The sequence below is a fragment of the Coenobita brevimanus genome, chromosome 45, assembly GCF_032717465.1.
Source record: "Coenobita brevimanus isolate Jiangsu-jjx chromosome 45, ASM3271746v2, whole genome shotgun sequence".
NCBI lineage: Eukaryota > Metazoa > Arthropoda > Malacostraca > Decapoda > Coenobitidae > Coenobita > Coenobita brevimanus.
This window is the reverse complement of record NC_136998.1, coordinates 30434997-30453249: the sequence shown is the minus strand read 5'-3', so window position 1 is coordinate 30453249 and position 18253 is coordinate 30434997. Positions and strand designations below refer to the sequence as shown.

General features: G+C 46.1%; 1 protein-coding gene across 3 annotated transcripts in view; it reads right to left on the bottom strand.

The window, feature by feature from the left end:
- Positions 1 to 18253, bottom strand: part of Shab (potassium voltage-gated channel shaker cognate b) — a 126820-nt gene that overhangs the window by 14490 nt on the left and 94077 nt on the right. For 2 of the 3 annotated variants that reach the window (XM_080271282.1, XM_080271280.1), the window contains 3 exons: positions 13881 to 14366; positions 3371 to 3473; positions 2185 to 2987 (listed from right to left, as the gene is read on the bottom strand). In XM_080271282.1, the coding sequence (XP_080127408.1) occupies positions 2188 to 2987; positions 3371 to 3473; positions 13881 to 14366 (1389 nt within the window). In that variant the 3' untranslated portion in view covers positions 2185 to 2187. The remainder of the gene's footprint in view (positions 1 to 2184; positions 2988 to 3370; positions 3474 to 13880; positions 14367 to 18253) is intronic. The other variant, XM_080271281.1, reaches the window with a different exon arrangement.

Here is an 18253-nt window from a genome sequence, read left to right as displayed (position 1 = left end):
TTTTGCGCGGGAGGCAATGTGACGGCATGAGTGACGTGGCTTGACATGACACTAACTGAAATATGATTAACATGACATGACTAAATGATATTACAGGTCAGCACTACCCTGACATGACGTTACAACACCACCCTGACCTAGGGTTGCCATATCTGAACTCTCAAAATACCGCACGCCTCCGCTGAAACCCAGGCTTCCCCCGCCCCCCCACACACACTTTGGGCCTTTGACGTTATGAAACCTTGATATATATACATACAGGTATACAGTATATATATAAAACCAAAGCTTTTTTTTTTTGTGTGTGTGTGTAAGGAAGAAGGAACCAAAGGCCTGAAGCCAGCAAGGTTGCCTCTTCCGAGAAAACAATACAACAAAATAGGGGTAACAGAGCCAAATTCAAGATCAGTTCATTTCGAGATGCCTGGACACACTGCGTTTAAAGGACTGGAAATCATAGGCAGCCCACTGAAGTTTCAGTTATGTGAAACCTACATTTCGCAACATGTTGCAACACTTCGTTACATTTTCTTACGTTCACATTGTAGTAAGATCCATTCAAAGTACTTGTAGCCTGTTGCAGATATAATAACATTAACAGAGCCTACATCATTACAGTATACTGCAGGAAAATATACGTATACTGCAGGAAAATATACGTACCTCACTTTCCTCCTGAGGTATGAGGCAGTAATAATCTTGGTCTGTCACTACTGAGAACGCTGTTTCTGACCAGACGTCAGTGCTGAGGTAACTACATCAGTAATAACTGTGGAGCTTCAAGGCCTTTCAATTAATGCCCTTCGGTATATGACCTGATATGTGGTGTACTGTCTACGTAAATGAAACACCACGTGTCCGAGTAATGATAGTGAGAGACAGAAGGACAAGGCCGCTCCTAGAGACTCCCCCACATCGAAAAAGACCTTAAACTGAAGTGGCTAAGGTGAAGCATAGTGGTGACAGACTTTTACGGCTGCAGATTTTATATTATGCCCATTGTTTGAAATTGTGCAGTGTGTTCAACAAAGGTAACGCCTATATTTTTTCAACAGGAGTACAGCTGGTCAGAGTTGCCAAGTGAGCCGAATCAGACCAACACTATACCCTCAACTTCCCCTCAACTTCGTCTCTTGCGCAGCAGCTGGCCAGTGCTTTCCAAGGTAAGGTTAAACTGACTGCATTCGTAGTTGTTAATGCTTTGCCTGTAGGTTTTGATATTTTTTCCTAATCATGATGTCTTCTATTTTGTCACTTCGATATTTGCTTTTCAACACCCTTTTATGTTTTTTACCTGCTGCTGTAGGATGCAACGGAGGGTATTGACAACCGTCCCGTGCCAGTGCCCATATTTTGACTAATGTAACCAGTATTCCATTGATCTCGTGATGAAGTGTCCGTTTTGAATTTTCGATCTTAGTTGTTTTGGAAAACAATCATATACTCGTAATTTACTTATTAATTTTTTTTTGTCAGTGAATTATTCACATATGCTAGCTTCTATCCAGCACGAGACAATCAACAGTGTCATAGTTCAGTGGAATCTTTGCTGTTAATAAGTATCTAGTATTCCATACAAGGACGACCCCCTCCACAGATCTTACCACTATCTCCAACTGTTGTCAGTATCGGTCAGACTCTTTGGCATAGTTTGTTTCTCTTTGTTCCTGGCCACCCAGCAGTACAATTAGGAACCTAGATAAAATATCGACTATTGCAGGTCCTACTGTGGGAGAATGTTCAGACCTAGCTAAACGTGTTTCAAGTGAAGGTCCACCACTGTGCATAGTTTTGTGTTCTTAGGTAAAACAATTGTCAACCCCCTGTAGGGAAATGGTTAGTGAATGAGGGCGTTGGTCCACTTCCATGGACATGCTGTTGGTTGGTTCTCCTATTATCATATTTTTGTTTTGTTTTTGGCCCCCACTGTTGGACTGAAAGAGAAACGGGATGATGATGATGACGATGCTATGAATGATACCTACAGTAGTTATAGCCTAAAGGGACTAATAACCGTATAATCCTCTGATGGTAGCAAGAAAAATATAAAGAATACATAACTGAAATGAAGGGCTATAGCCTAGGGACGGTATAATGACTTAAACACAGACATCTGAGGGGTAGCAAAAATGAAGTATAAAATAGGTCTGTGAAGAGGGAATAAGGGCGATGTATAAGACTCACGTGTTAGCTGTTGAGGCCAGAGTTGTTGTGAGGGATGGGCAGGGAGCGATCGAGCAGGTGCGTCTCCTCTGTGGGGGTGTGGTCGGCGAAGAGGAGGTCGTCGATGTCGGGCAGCGTGGCGGGGCCGTTGTTGAGGTCGTCCGTCAGCAGGCAGTTCTCGGTGATGGTGCGGGCGTTGGTGGGCGTGATGATGGCCGGGGCGGGGGCCGGCACCCGGGTCATGGGCGCGCCGCACAGGCAGAGCAGCGACTCGCCCACCTCGTCAGGGGAAATGGCCATGGGCGAGGTGGAGGCAGGCTGATTATACAAGCATGGCGCCTTAGAGCAGCGCAGCACCGTGTTAGCGTTACGCTGGTCAAGGCTGGCCGCCGTCGAGACCAATTTAGGCTCGAGTGAGTCTTTTAAGATATTCTCTGGAGTTGCCTCATCCCGCGCCGCTTTTTCCTGCCCCGCAAAGTCCGCCAGCAAGTCCGCAAGCGGTGCCTGCTGGGGGTGTCTCCGCGGCATAGGAGAGCGAGGCAGGACACGGCGCGGGCGGTTACTGTCCTCCTCCTCGTCCACGCCCACAAACTTGACGGGGAGGGCGTGAGGCTTCCCCCCTGTTCGTGGCCCAATGCCCTTAAGGGTGGGCCGCCCCAGCTTCTCTGCCTCCTGTGGGGGTGGGTCGTAGGTGAGGTCCGGCAGCAGCTGCTCCGTCTCGGGGTCGCGGTGCTTCAGGATGGACTTCCGCCTCTCTGGGGAGCCGTGTGATCGCTTCGAGTCCAAAGAGTCTCCGCCTAGCGATGATTTGCTACCGCTGCGACCTGTAACACACCAGCCCACACTCAGGCTGTCCTCAACAACCTTCACTATGCTCTCATATCAGTCCTAATATAGACCATGTTGAGGTGTTAATTTAGCTATAGGCTAATCAAAAATAGGATAATATATAAAGAAACAAATAACACATAAACGGTGTAATAAAGAAATAATAAAAACATGCATTAGAGTCAAGAGGTGTGGAGGCTGTTATCAGATTGTGCGTGCGGATGTAAGAATGAAAACCTCCCCCCCTTCCCGCCACACCCACACACTCTGCTGGTTCACATGCTGACCAGGCTGCTCTCCCGCCCTCCCCCGCCCCTCCCCCGCCCACCCTGTAGCAACTGCTGTGTGGGCGTGTGGGGGTAGTGCTGTGTGGGCGTACCTCTGTTGGTGATCTTGTTGCACTTGTCTCCGGCCGAGCTATCCCGCGCTGCTCGAGCTCTCTCCACTGACTCCAGAAGACGGCTGAACGGTCGCGGCTTCTCCTGCAACCCACGCCCGGCAGACTGTCACTTCCATTTACACGCTCACCGTCACTTCCATATATACACTGTCACTTCCATTTACACGCTCACCGTCACCTCCATATATACACTGTCACTTCCATTTACACGCTCACTGTCACCTCCATATATACACTGTCACTTCCATTTACATGCTCACTGTCACTTCCATTTACACACGCACACTGCAGCATCTGTTTACGTGCCCATACTGTCACTTCATTTACACACAACCATTCATACACACCTACTGTCACTTCCATTTACACACACTATAAGATTTATTTGCACGCCCAGACTGTCACTTCAGTATACAGGAACACTACACTCACTGTCACTCCCATTTATACACTCACTGTCACGTCTCTTTACACAGTCACTTCATTACTTCCATTTAAGCACTATTACGTCCATAAACACACACTACCACATACCCACTCTTTCACCATCATTTAGGCTACGCACTCACTGTCATGTACACACTGTCACTGCAGTTTGTACACACGATTTTTTGTCCATTTACACAGTCACTTTCATTTACACCCACACTCACATACATTTACAAACCAAGTGTCACTTCTATCTACATTCTTACCAGACTCAGTGCCATATCCTTTCACACACTTGACACACATATTCACTCACCTGACATAAACCCGACACTCATTCAAACACCTGGCCTACTCATTCACACACCTGGCAAACCCATTCACACACCTGGCCTACTCATTCACACACCTGGCAAACCATTCACACACCTAACTTACTCATTCACACACCTGACACTCATTCACACCTGGCCTACTCATTCACACACCTGGCATACTCATTCACATGCTGCAGTTACTTTCATATGTGACAGACTCATTCACACACGTTAGAGAGAGAGAGAGAGAGAGAGAGAGAGAGAGAGAGAGAGAGAGAGAGAGAGAGAGAGAGAGAGAGAGAGAGAGAGAGAGAGAGAGAGAGAGAGAGAGAGAGAGAGAGAGAGAGAGAGAGAGGGAGAGAGAAAGAGAGGGGGGGGGGAGATGAGACTCAAACTCGGGAAATTGGCATAAAGTACAGGGGACAAACTCATACATACATACGTGACAGACTCAGGGCCTTCTTATTAAAACTGAGTTCGCGAAGGTGTAGGCAAGTCCCTAATTGGTGACTGTCAGTTTAAAACACCTGTGATGATAGGAAGTAGTTAGATTACATTCCTTTGTCTTTGTCGCAATTAACAACGAAGAAAAGAAAAAGAAGACCCATGCCTGTACGCGAACAGTCATCTACACACTTGACAGACTCACTCACACACGTGGCAGGTTCAGACACACGTGGCAGACCCACACGTGGCAGACTCATTCACTCACGACACTCTTACACGTGACCCCTTTTCCCACACATGACACGTATTCACACACGTGGCTGATTCATTCTCGCACGTGACGTTCAATTCCCACACGTGCCAGACTTGTGCATGTGGCAGACTCTTTCTTTTACCGTATGAGATTTTCGTTCTTACACTTGGCAGACTCAGTGTCACACCTGGTGGACTCATTCTCACACGTGGCACACCCATGTACACGCAATATTCTCACAAATATATACAGTACTCACTCGTACACTCAAATGTTCACACACACACACACACACACACACACACACACACACACACACACACACACACACCAAAATCAACTCACACACACACATTCAAAAGCAACAGGGCCTTTTCCCATGTATATTATGTATCTTCGTCATGTCTCCGATTGCTGGGCTGACAAATAATCATTCTATGTTATGAGAGGAGAAAGTTTAGTCAGAAAAGAAAGTATCTGAGGTTTGAGTGAGACAGCCTATCTATATATTTATATGGGGTATGAGAATATATATATTTTTCTCTTTTAATCTAACCGAGTGCTATTGTGCCAGTGTGGTTTTCCCTAAAGTTATGAACATGTTTGGGAAATCTTTCACTCCAGCACAAACGTGAACCAACGTCGACATGCTGGTGGGGACAATAAAAACGGAAGAAAAACTCATCCATCGAAACAAAATTGGAAAAAAATGGATACTTCAGTGACAGCGTACCTCTTGTGATATTTCCCAAACATATCCTGTGTCATATCCCGGATCTGAAAAAGCCGTTGAGGAGCACTGTTAATACATTTAAAACCAGATTGAAAAAAAATCTTAAAGAGCAATATTTCGTTTCCTAATTGGTGATTGAGTTTTGATGGCGAATTTTGGTGGCTACTGTAATTGTGTTTTTAGTGTCCCTTCTCGGGCCCTCAGACCTCTTGGTAAAACAGAAGAGACCAGAATGTTTTTCCAACTTGCTAATCAGTCCATGTCACTTTGAGATATGGGAAACAGACTATATGGTGTGAAGGTTTGATACACAGGTTGGTGCATATATCAGTGTTCCCAATTGTCGTGTGTTGCAAGGACGGCCTAGGTTACTGCTGTGTGAGGGGCGGATATATTGGCTGCTTTGTGAAAATCCTAGTTAACTCTAATATCAGTAGACGTATAAAAGCAGACACTCTAAAGCATAGAAAGGGTTATAGGTGCAGATGATGGAAAGGGTTATAGGAGCAGATGATGCGGGGTTGACACTGGTAACGCTGACCTAGCTAGCAGTTCCCGCAACACACGAAAATTGGAATGCATAATATGAGGACCACCCTGTATATTTTTTCCCCGATATCAGTAGTTACCTTTTCAAATTTCGATGGTCTTATCAATATGTCCTCTGATTTTTAAGTAGGGCAAGTTCCAAACACTCTTGGCAGCATCTGTTGTGGTGAGGTGATGGTGTGGGTGTGCGACAGGTGTGGTGTGGGTGTGGGTGAGTTGGGACGCTTCTGTGGCCTGTTTTCTAGGTGGTATGGGAAGATTTGTGACACCTCTTCCTTGGCAATTTGTTCTGCATTTTACATCTTTAACATTCGTTTGTGTGTTACTGATATCGTTATTATCTCGACGTGGTTTGCATCAAGAACACACAGGAGGATAATATGCTGTAATATGTAGAATTAATCGCTAAAGTAGAGGTGTTACGAAATCTCCAAAGCCACTTAGAATACGACCCTGTGAACTATACTGCAGTCAGAAATCTCAAGGGACAAGTTCAGAGAAGTGGGGGAGTGAAAGATCTAAGTGCCTTTGTCTCGTTACAAAGATCGTCTAAACAAAAATTAGATGGGATTTTGTTGCGCGTCGACGGCAATGGTGGGTTGACGTGGACAGGGCGCGTTGGGAGTTGCGTTGGGAGTTGCGTTGGGAGTCATGTGGGGCAGCAGTATCCGTGGTTCAGATTCACAGACACATTTACTATCTATTCCCCGTCGTAACTTGTGATTTGTATTCCTAGGAAGGACGGGAAAGGGAGAGTGCAACGTCTTCCCGTTTCTCTTGTCCCTCCTACGGAAAAAAAAATCTTGTTTACGAGAGGAGAATTTTCGTAGGTTTAAATGTTTCTTTTATCAGGAAGGACAAGGAAAGGAGTCAGCAGAATTCCCCACACCTCTAGTTCTTCCTGGAAAAGCAAGTTACGACAGGGAATCGATTGCAGATATGTTCGCGAATGCCACCCTGGGGTAGGGAGGGGGAGCAACTGTGTAACCAGGCATTTCAAGAGCACTGCCTCTGTTGACGTTCAGTGCAATCTTTAAAAGTTATATAATAGGCAAAATATACTTCAGTGACCATAATTTTACTCTCACTATATAGATCGCCATAACAGAGGCAAGATAAGTGTCAGTGTTTTTCAGTTAGTCTTTATTTTGCATTTCGTGCCTCGGTTACTCTTTATTTTGTATTTCATGCCTTGGCTACTCTTTATCTCGTATTTCATGCCTCAGTTACTCTTTATCCTGCTTGGGGTTAATGATGGGGGAGTGTATACGAGTCGAAGAGAGGGAGGGGAGGGGGAGGGGAACTTAAGCGTTACCTGGACTTTGATGCGGTCTTTCCGACGATTTGCTGTGTTTGACTTGCAGTATATATCGCGACTGGCATGCGCCGGTGCCTCAATACAGTGTGGTTAGTCCCGGGGTGAGAGGTGTCTAAGGCGCATTCCAGTCGACTGAGGATGCCCCATAACACCACATCCTTACCGATTTATTCCTGTATGTGGCATGTTGATATTCTCTTGCATGTCATTTGTGCAACCTATTAAGGAAAGATATTAATACAAGAGAATAATACAGTGCAGTGTGGAAAATCGGTAAGAAAGAGGTGTTAGGGAGCGACCTGAGCCGACGAGAACACCACCCTAAGTAAGCATGTGCTGTTGCTGCTGCTGCTCCGAGTGTGAGGTATTGGTGACTGATACCACACGACGCCCGCACACCACGTCACCCGCAAACCTACGTCCATCAGATCTTATAGGAATTGATAGCCATTAGAGCACAAACTTCAGCTCGTTTGTATGAGTTTATATATATTATCTCACGTATATTAACTTTTTACTGAAATTTATATTTGGATGTCGTCCATAAGGGTTTACATCGATGGGGTAACTGGGGTGTACTGCTCAAATTATGTTACTTATTTATTCCAGGACTAAATGGACTGGCCCCTGACCTCTATGTTCTTATGGGGCAGTGAAGGCCTGGATTACTGCTGGGTAGATAGATTGATATGGATACTGCTGGGCTGGGTGTCAAGGAACGTGGCGTGTGGGCGTGGAGAAGAGTCATGCTGGTACAAGCTGTGAGCACAAGCCTCACCTACCCCTACTGTCTCCTTTATTATATGTGCTGTGGAGTGGAAAACGGCTTGTGACCAGGGGATTACCTTTACTCTTATTTATAGATTGGTGGACACTGCCTGGTGGTCCTTTGATGGTGGGTGGTGTGACTTTGTGTAGTACAGGGAAGGACAAAATACTTAATTCTGTACTGTTAAAAGTGTGCATAGGCTTCCCAAAAATTTTAATAATTGGTCTTTAGGAGGAGAAAACTTTTGGACAAACAAAGGCCGTAGCTTACCAGGGAGGGGACCGATCCATATACGTCTCTCATCTGTTACTCCGCCACTTGACACTTTGAGAAATGTTTGTTAGTACGGGAGATGATGGCTAGACCACCTTGGGCTGTCTTCTGGCTGGCGTGGGAAGTTCGTTGCACCTCCACCTTAGCGACTCATGCACATCTCACCTTAACGTTCCCTTGTATGCTACCTATATCTAATATCGACATAGCCTGCATCACATACAAGAGGATATTGAGGTGTAACATGCGGCATAAATCGGTATGGAAAAGGTGCCACGAAGTCTCCAATAGCCACCCAAAATACGACCCCATGGCAGGGGGATGGAGAGTCATAACGGGATAGAAAATAAACAATAGTTGGGGGTTGCAAGAAGCCTTATTTTAGGGTAACAATAGAAAAAAATGGGAATTCATCTTAGTACAAAAGTGGCGGGGTTGATGCCACTGCTTGGGTTTTGCTCGTTCACAGGGGCGTGTTCGCGGTGGCATGGCAGACCGTAACGCCTCCTCCTTAGCGATTCATTATGCATATTACACCTTAATAGTTTGTTCGTATTTTTTTTTCCCTTTATTGTTCTTATTTTTATTGTCCTTTAATATTCTTTTTTATTTTTGTTTTTCCTTTATTATTCTTATTATTTTTAACCATTAGTTTATTTATTGTACCGACATTGCTTGCCTTAATAACATACAAGAGAGTAAAAAAGTGAATTATGCATGTTAAATATCGATAGTCTGCATTAGTAACATAAAGGGGGACTATTAAGGAGTGATGTGCAGGATAAATCGCTGAGGAAGAGACGCCACGGGATCTCCCAAGCCAGCCAGGAACACGCCCCGTAAGCTGAAAGACTAACAGTAATGAGGAATAACAAACACATTGCAGAGGGACGTCAAGGAGCAAGAGGCCGATAAGTAGTCACAGAGATGAGCTGATATGTTCACAGGAAGATGGGGGAAATTAGGCTCACAGTCCAAGAGGAAGTAATGACGTGAAAGTAGCAAAGATCTGCCAAGTGGGAGAGCACAGGAGCACGGGGGGGGGGGCTGGGGCGGGGGGGGGTCGAGGGAAGGAGGGAGGGGGGGACGAGCTGGAAATGTGGTTGTACTGTGAGTGGCTCTGGAGACTTCGTAATACGCCTTCGTTAGTGATTTGTTCTGCACATTTCACCTCAGTATCCTCACGTTTGATGTACAGGAGGCTTCGTGGCACCTCTTCCTTAGCGATTTATTTTTCATATTACACCTAACCATTGTATGTTACCAATACTGTACTGACCTCTTGAATCTAATGACGTGTTTTATACTCTGTTTGCTACCAGAAAACAATTTTGTTAAACCTGAGAAAAACATCTGGTACTGTAGGGGTGAGTCAAGGTATAAACCCTTCCAGGTCAATACCTCTTCCCTGAGCTGAACTAATTCGTGTGGAAATACTTCGAATACGAAAATAAAAATGTCCAGTTGAAGGAGTTAACATGTAAATCTGAATCTGTAACAGTCAATATTGAATACATTGCAGGATTGGACACTTTCCTCGGAGGAGAGTGATAGCAGTATTAACCCTTCTTCATGCTGGCAGTGTATGAACTGGGAGATGTGTTGTATTGGCTATTTTTGTGTGTGTCAGTCTGGAGTCATCGGTAGAATTTACAGGGTGTGATCATACCGGAATGCCAGTATACGGAAGGACACATGGGACACCACCAGCACCCAAATTGAATATCCGCCACATGGGCTCCATGTCCTAGATTTGCGACTCACGCATCACGAGATGAGTACGCTAATCACAGGGCCACGACGGCTCATATTTACATAGATTGCATCAAACATACGACGGGATACTGAGGATAATGTGCAAAAGAAATTACTGAGGAAGAAGTGTTACGAAACTTTCAAAATCACTTTGAATCCGACCCACGGAGTCTTTCTGGCACCTCTTACTTTGCGATTGTGTTTGCATATGGCACTGTTGAATTCTGATGTATGTATGTATGTATGTCTTTCTACTATTGACATACTGTAGTTTGCCTCAGTGACATACAAGTGGATATTGAATTGTAATAGACAGAATTAATCGCCAAGGGAGAGGTGCTATATAATTTCCAAAGCCATTTATAAGTTGACCTAAAGAGACGCGTCTGGGGGACCTATGGGCGTATTCTGGGTGGCACAGGAGGTTTCTTAGCACATTTTCCTCGGTGATTTATCCTGCCTATTACACCTTTTTTTTTTTTTTAATCCTCTTAAACGTTGCTTAGCAGATTATGTCGATACTAGAAATACTTTAGTAACATAAGTGAGAATAACAAGGTGTAATGGGTATAATAAATCGCCAAGGAAAAGGTGTTACGGTGTCCCTCATGCCACCTAAGATACAGCCCCATGATTGTGTTTACGCCCACACGCCCACTGCTGCAGACCCAAACGTAATTCTGGGTAGGGGGTGGTGGTGGGGTGGCCGGGAAGGGAAAGATGTGAGAGAGATGGGGTAGGAAGGAATGGCGAAGCTCAAGGAAGGGGTGAAATTAGAGTAGGAGGAGGAGGAAAGAGTGGTGAGGGTGGAGGAAGGAAGGGTAATGGAGAGGGCGAAGGAGGGGGATAAGTGAAGGAAGGGCAGACAGGGATTGTGAAGGGACTGGAGACCAAAGGAGGGAAGTAAGTGAGGGTAGGAGACACGATGGATGGGAAAGGGTGAGGGATCAAGGAGTGAAAGATAAGGAAGAAGAGGCATGAGGGGCAGGGAGGGGAAAAATAGAAAGAAGGAGAGACACTGTGGGAAGAAAGGAGGGAGAAAAGGAGAAAGGTGTAAGGCGAGGAGAGGTAAGGGGGTGAGAAAGAGTGCGGGGGGGACTAGGGAAGGAAGGAGGAGGTACATGGGGTGGGAGGGAAAATGGGAGAGTCAGGGGCAGAAAGAAGCGTGGTGAGGAAGGACAGAAGGCAGGAAAGGAGGGATGGAAGTGAGAGGGGAGTCGAGCAAGGATAGGGGATGGGGAGGAATGGGAAGAGTCAGAGAGGGAAGGAAGTGAGAGGAAGAGAAAAAACAGTGGATAGGAGGGAAAGAAATGAAAGAGGAGAAATATTAGACCAGAAGGGATGGGGAAATGTTAAAGTAGAAAAGAAGTAAAGGAAAGACAGAAGAGGGATGGCCAAGAACGAATCAAAAAACGAAGTTGGGGGAGGAGTGACAGGGAACGTGGGAAGGAATGGGGGAGAGAAGGAAAGAAGTGAGAGAATGAGAGACAGGTGAGAAAAACGGTGAGAGTCGAGAGGGAAAGATATTAGGGAAGGAGGTGGTCAAGAGGAGGAGAGTGTTGGGGATGGGAAAGAAGTGGACGAGAATCAGAGGAGGGAGGGAGGCGAAGCAAAGAGAAGAGGGAGTGAAACAGTAAACAAAAAGGAGAGTAGAAGAATCACGGAAGTATAGAATCAGAAGGAGAGTCTACAGCGAAGAGGAGAGGGGAGTAGAGGAGAAAGGGTCTAGGAAGATTGTTGAAGGTTTGAGGAGGGCAAAATATATGAAAGGAGCTTGTATGTGGAGACAGGGAAGAGGGTGGATCATTAACAACACAAACGGGAGGTTGGGTGGGGAAAGAGGAAGTGGGAGAGGAACAAGGGAGTTGGAAAAGAAGGAAGAAAACTATAGGGGAGAGGAAAAGACTGTAGAGAGGTACAAAGCACTAAGGAGGGGAAGTAAGAGAGAGCAAGAAAAGAGAAGAGCAAGGGAGAGAAGAGGAATTCGACAGTGGAGAGAGAGAGGCAGTGTGAAGGAGAGACAGAATGAAGAGGATATACAGGGAAAGTAAGAGTCGAGTATGAGACAGAGGCAAGAGATGGATGGATAGATGGATGGAAGCTAGAGATGAAAGGAAACAGTGGAGGAGGAAGAGAAAAGGGGAGCATGGAAGAGAGAGAGAGAGAGAGAGAGAGAGAGAGAGAGAGAGAGAGAGAGAGAGAGAGAGAGAGAGAGAGAGAGAGAGAGCCAGGGGCAGAGAGGAGGGGGTAGACGGCCGGCTGGGGGGGGGAGGGGAGGGAGACTACAGACAAACAGACAGTTATGAGCAGCGACAGTAGTGTGGAGGTGACATAGATGACAGGACGTTCACAACCCCTTCACGCAGAGGACGTCTTTTTATCATCCCTACCGCCAGACGATTTTTTTAGGAGGTATTTTTCGGACTGGAGACATTAGATAGAGCATTAGTGAACCCCTCCAGTACGAGAGATCCATCCTAAGTTGAATGAAATCGTCTGAAGGAGGCAAGAATTAACTGATGTCATCTTAGTGAAGGGAGTTTAGGCGAGGCGGTGGGGGGCGGGGAGGGGGGGTAATAGGGAGGGGGTCGTGGGTGTGATGCCAGGGTGGAGGGAAATATTTTGGTACAACAATTTTGGCTTTTGAAAAAGGGGGGGGGGGACGAGTGGTGAATAGGGGGGCTTAGAGAGAAGGGGGAGTGTAGTAATAGTAGTAGTAGTAGTTGCAACCGCAGGCTCATCTGAAACTGAATCCATTTGACTGCAGTCTGAAATTGCCCTCATCCTGCAATCCACCATCCTCCTTTCGGGGGATAGTGATCTGGTTGAGGGACGTTTACATAACCAGGCAGTGGAGTTGCTCAGTTATATCGGTGTCACCACGTGGAGGCGTCCCTCACTAACACCGAGGGGGGGGGTAGAAAGGGGTGGAGTAATGACTAGGGGAATAGAAAAGGGGGGGGGGAGTGACTAGGGAAGGAGGGTTGGGAGAGGCTCGCTGACCACACACATGTTAAAGCAAATAGGAAGCTGCCGAAGCCCATTGTCAAAGCAGCTGGTGAGGCGGATGTTGCAAAAAACAAGCCACAGTCCACATACAACAAAGCTCTGAACAGTTGCTTTGTTAGGGTGGCCTTGCGTCACCCGGCCCACCCACCAATGCATCCTCAAAGTTCTGTGCTGAAATCAAACTAGCTTAATTGTGTAACGTAAATGACAATACCAGGTGGAGAAATAAAGTGATGTTGACATAAAAAGAGACATTCATGCAGAACACACATGCACATTATGCAGTACTGGTGGTTCTCTCATGATCAACCGCAGTTGTTAATCGAAATCATCGTAACTCAGAATATTCAGGAATAATCACAGGCAGAGTGTAATGTTCACACACAAATCTCAAAGAATTATTTTTCATTGATATATATTTCCACATAAGAGAAGAGGCAACTGGTCAAAACTGTTAGATTACAGGCAAAGGAGTGATACTTCAGATAAGACCATTAAGTACAGGGCAGTGGGTGTATATCTCATGACTCAATCATTTCAGCAAGGTGTATCTCGCCGAATGCCTGTGTTTTGGGTGTCGTGGGCGTGGCGTGGGCGTGAGATGGGCGTGGCAAGATGGTAGGTGGAAGGGTCGTACCTCCTGGAAGCGCGCGCGGCGGTGTTTGGGCAGCGGCGAGTCCTGCAGAGAGGAGCGACTGCTGCCCAGGAGGTTGTCGGTGCTGCGCGTGTCATCGAAGGAGTCCGTGGTGTAGCCCTGAGGCCGGTGGAGTCGGTGGCGCGGCGACGAGCGCGGCGTGGGCGTGCGTGGTGGCGCTGCCGCCGCCGCCGCCGCCGCCGCGCCGCCCGAACTGGGGGCTTGGTATCCGTCTGCGTCCAGCGGGTTGACGTACAGGTTGGAGTCCTTGTTGTTAGGCTGGTCGTCGGTGAGGTCGGCCTCCGAGTTGAAGGGGTGTGTGGGGCAGGAGGCGAAGGTGTCGGTAGAGTCCATGGAGGCCAGGTCGTGCCCCGCCCCGCCCCCCCGGGACCCGTCCTGGGTCTTCAGTGGACGCAACTCTATGGGGAAGGGCGCCTCCGTCACCGGCGCCGGCACCAGGCATTCCGCGTCTATGAACTCCTTGTAGTCCTGCAACCACACCACCGTCAGCTGGCTGCCTCCCCGTCGCGGCAGGAGAAGGGACAGACAGGACAGGAAAGCGGGAAGCAGGCCAAGGGAGTAGGCAGGCGGGGCGGGCGGGGCGGGGCGGACATGGGGTAGGCAGGCAGGTAAGAGAGGGGCGGGGCGGGGCGGAGCTGACAGGAAGTAGGCAGGCAGGGCGGGGCGGGACAGGACAGGGCGGAACGGACAGGTAGTATACGGGGCGGAAGTAAGCAGGCTGGACGGGGCGGGGCAGAGCGGACAGAAGGAGGGCGTGCAACCGGGATGGACAGGCAAGGAGTGAGGTGGGGGCTGAGGATATCGCAAGTTGCAGGAGGGTGGGAAACATGGTGGTGGTGGTGAATGTGGTAAAGAGGAGGGGTTGTGGTGTAGTGGTTGAGGTTGAGATGGAGGTTGTGGTAATAGTGGTGGTGGTGGTGGCTGAGATGGAGGTTGTGGTTGTGGTAGTGGTGGTGGTGGTGGTGGTGGTGGCTGAGATGGGGGTTGTGGTTGTGGTAGAGGTGGTGGTGGTGGCTGAGATGGGGGTTGTGGTTGCGGTAGTGGTGGTGGTGGTGGCTGAGATGGGGGTTGTGGTTGTGGTAGTGGTGGTGGTGGTGGTTGAAATGGGGGTTGTGGCGGTCATAGTTGTGGTTGTGGTGGTGGTCATGGCTTAGATGGAGGTGAAGGTGTTTGTGGTAGGGACCTAGATGGTGGTGAGAGGTGATACTGTGATCGTGAACGTGGAGATAGTGGCCGTGAGAGAGAATGACGGTGTATTGGGAAAGTGTTGTTGGTGGCGAGGGTGTGGTGAGATGGTAACAGGTAACGGTGAGAGACTGGTGTAAGTGTCAGACTGTCCCTAAAATATTTACAGTATTCAAATGCTGACACTACCTGAAGGGAGACACAGGCAAGACTGCGTGTTGATCTCCCAGTTCAAAAACCAAGAGTCTGTGAGCTCGTCTGGGTGTTCAAAACTGATAATTTATTTTCATTCTACTCAAAATCACACTATTCTTTACGTTATGACATGTTCCTGAGTCAGTGAACAGTTCTGAAACTAACAGGTTTAATTTCTCCAAAATCCTGAATGCTGTTGTTAAATCTGTTCAGTTGTCTGGTGTTTAGTGATATGGTATAAAATCCGCATGCATTGTAGAAAAGTGCAACTATTTTCACATTTTATCGCAGTATCTATAAAATTAGGAAAGTTTGGCATTTGTATATACAATGACGTGTTAGCTGTCAGAAGGGACGCCATGATCGCTTCTGAACGGTGCAGTTTAAGAGAATCAAAAAAAGGTGACTTATTTTGTATGATTCATCCCCGCGCTAGGCTACGCTTGGTGGGCGGTTCGCTGACACCTGCAAGTAATGATTAAGCCACTGTTAGGGTTACATGGCACACACCTGAGTAACGTCTGTGTAACTGGTAGCGAACTAGTTTATCACTGTCCAGGGTGTCCTGTGAATTATGTGAGAAGCTTCAGGAGGTTATTCTGTGGTTTATTTTCAGCACCAACGTGGATCCAGCTCTCACTCGCTGTGGGTGAATTATGAATGAGACCATTATCGCCCGTAAGGTCAACAGTAAGGGATGCTGTTTGACGGCTAAAAATTAGACCGATGCTGACAAAGCATTTTTTGTTTGAATTAACCAAAGAATATCCTGAAAATTTTCACACACTTCGCTGAACACCCTGCACAAGTTGCCACAACACGATATCGTCAGTTCTGTTCTGTTCTATAGTTATATTTCACCGCGTACAGCGATATCGATACACCTTAGTCGAAGTTATGATTCTGTAAAGTTTACAGGACTCCGAAGGTTTTTGTTCACAATCTCGTCATTCATCACAATAAAGTGGTTCAGTATTTATGTCTGCAACTGTAGGACAACTTTTCATCTGTGCTGTTTCACAAGTTATGTATAAGCGAGAGAATCAGCTAGTGTAGAGATATGTTTGTAAAATACGTGGTCAGTTTTTTTTTTTTTCCCCATCCACAGCTTGGCCTAGGTGGCGGTAGCGAAAGAATGTTGAACAGCGACAAGCGTGCCAAAGTTAGATTTAAAATATGCCCAGAGTAAGTCCACAGGATGTAGCTAGGCTGGTTAGGATTAATTTGCGTGATATTTTCTTTTCTTAGTTTTTTTTTTTTAGTTGCGTCGGCAGTTTGCTGTACACATAATTTGCGAGAGAAACACCATACAAGAAAAACTGTGCTAGTCTTGGCTACATGATGAAACAGAGGGTGATCCTTCCACTGCGTACTTAAGTCGTGTGTTGCGGGTACGACTCAGTCTGATTTTTGTGAGGAGTGAGGACATTTTGGTTCTTTCATGAAATTAGTAATCAGACAAGCAATCAGTGGACATAGCAAAGACACTAAGGCACTAAGGGCAAGGGTTACAAAGGGTTATGCGAACTGGGAAATGAGTTTGCCTACTGTGCCAACCCCGCAACACATAATAACTGGGATGCGTAATAAACCCTGTATAACTATAGAAAAGAACAAAACTGTCGAGATCGTGCTGTTGCAACTTATAGAATTTTACCGCTACGTGGTGATAGTTTGATGAGGTGTGTCGATAATATGATAATGTTTAAGGTAAGAGACTATAGACACTTTGATGATAGGAGGTACAGGTATGTTTGTAAACGATCTACTAGGTGGTGGGGGGAAGTAGCAGACGCAAAAATGAGTGTATAATTAACCTTTTCAGTACAGTGACTATTTCTTTATATATCTTGCTACCTCCGGACGACTGTATTCACCAGCCATAAGGGAGATTTCCTGTAGTGACAAGGTTAGTGATTTAAGTTGTACATTTTGAAAAGCCTCCTCTAAGCTCAGTAGATATGGAAGTAGCGAAAATGACCTTGAAAACACGTCATTGGAGTGGCAGAAGTGAGCGTTAAAAAAAGTTTAATCCCTTCAATAATTATGTACTTTTTATTTATTTATTTATTTTTTTATCTTGCTACCTTCAGACAGTTGTACTTGGGAGAGGCTTTTCACACTGGAGGGGTTAGATATGGCCTTTATTAAATCTTGTCCTGGTAGAAAAATCCCCTATGCTAAGGAGAGTCGCCTAGAAACATAAAAATAAAGTGAAAACGATTTTGTCGTACTGAAGGGGTTAACCAGAGGTACACTGATTGCTTACTGAAGAAAATGGGACTGAAAAATGTTGATAAAGAGGGAGAAGGTAGCTACGGTAGACATAAATACGCAAACAGGAGAACAGGAGAGGAAAAATACAGAGAATGAATCACTGAATTTAAAACTTAAAAGTGGAAGTTGTTTACCCTTCCTGGGCTGACACTGGCGTATAAAATGTTGGTCACTGAGGCACATTGAAATTTCACTTTGTCAACATAGCAGATAAAATGTTGAATATTGAGACATTTGCTGTACCTTAACATTGCAATATCCCTTTGCTTCGTGTTCGAGGAGTAGAGTAAGCAAACTCCACGTGATAATGATGTTGATGATGATAATGATGATGGTGGTGGTGGTGATAGAGCTTTACACATTATAGAACTCTTAACCGTTCATCAGTGACTGGTGTTTAACAGAGGCAGTGTATACATTTACATACAGTAGTCATGTGAAGCCGTTTTCATATTGCGTTAATTTTAGTTGATATCGAGGGAATATTTCCTTCAAGCGTAGTCCATATAAAGATTAATACTAATTGTATAAAAAAAAAAGTACAATATCAAAAGATAGGCCTATGATAGAATTGTAGTATGGAGCTCGTTATATTTAGTGCAGTGCGTAACTATACGATAAGGATCTGTGTTTTTGTAATGTATCAGGTTTTAACAAGTGATGGCTCGATATAAACGACATCGTTCCACATCGGACTG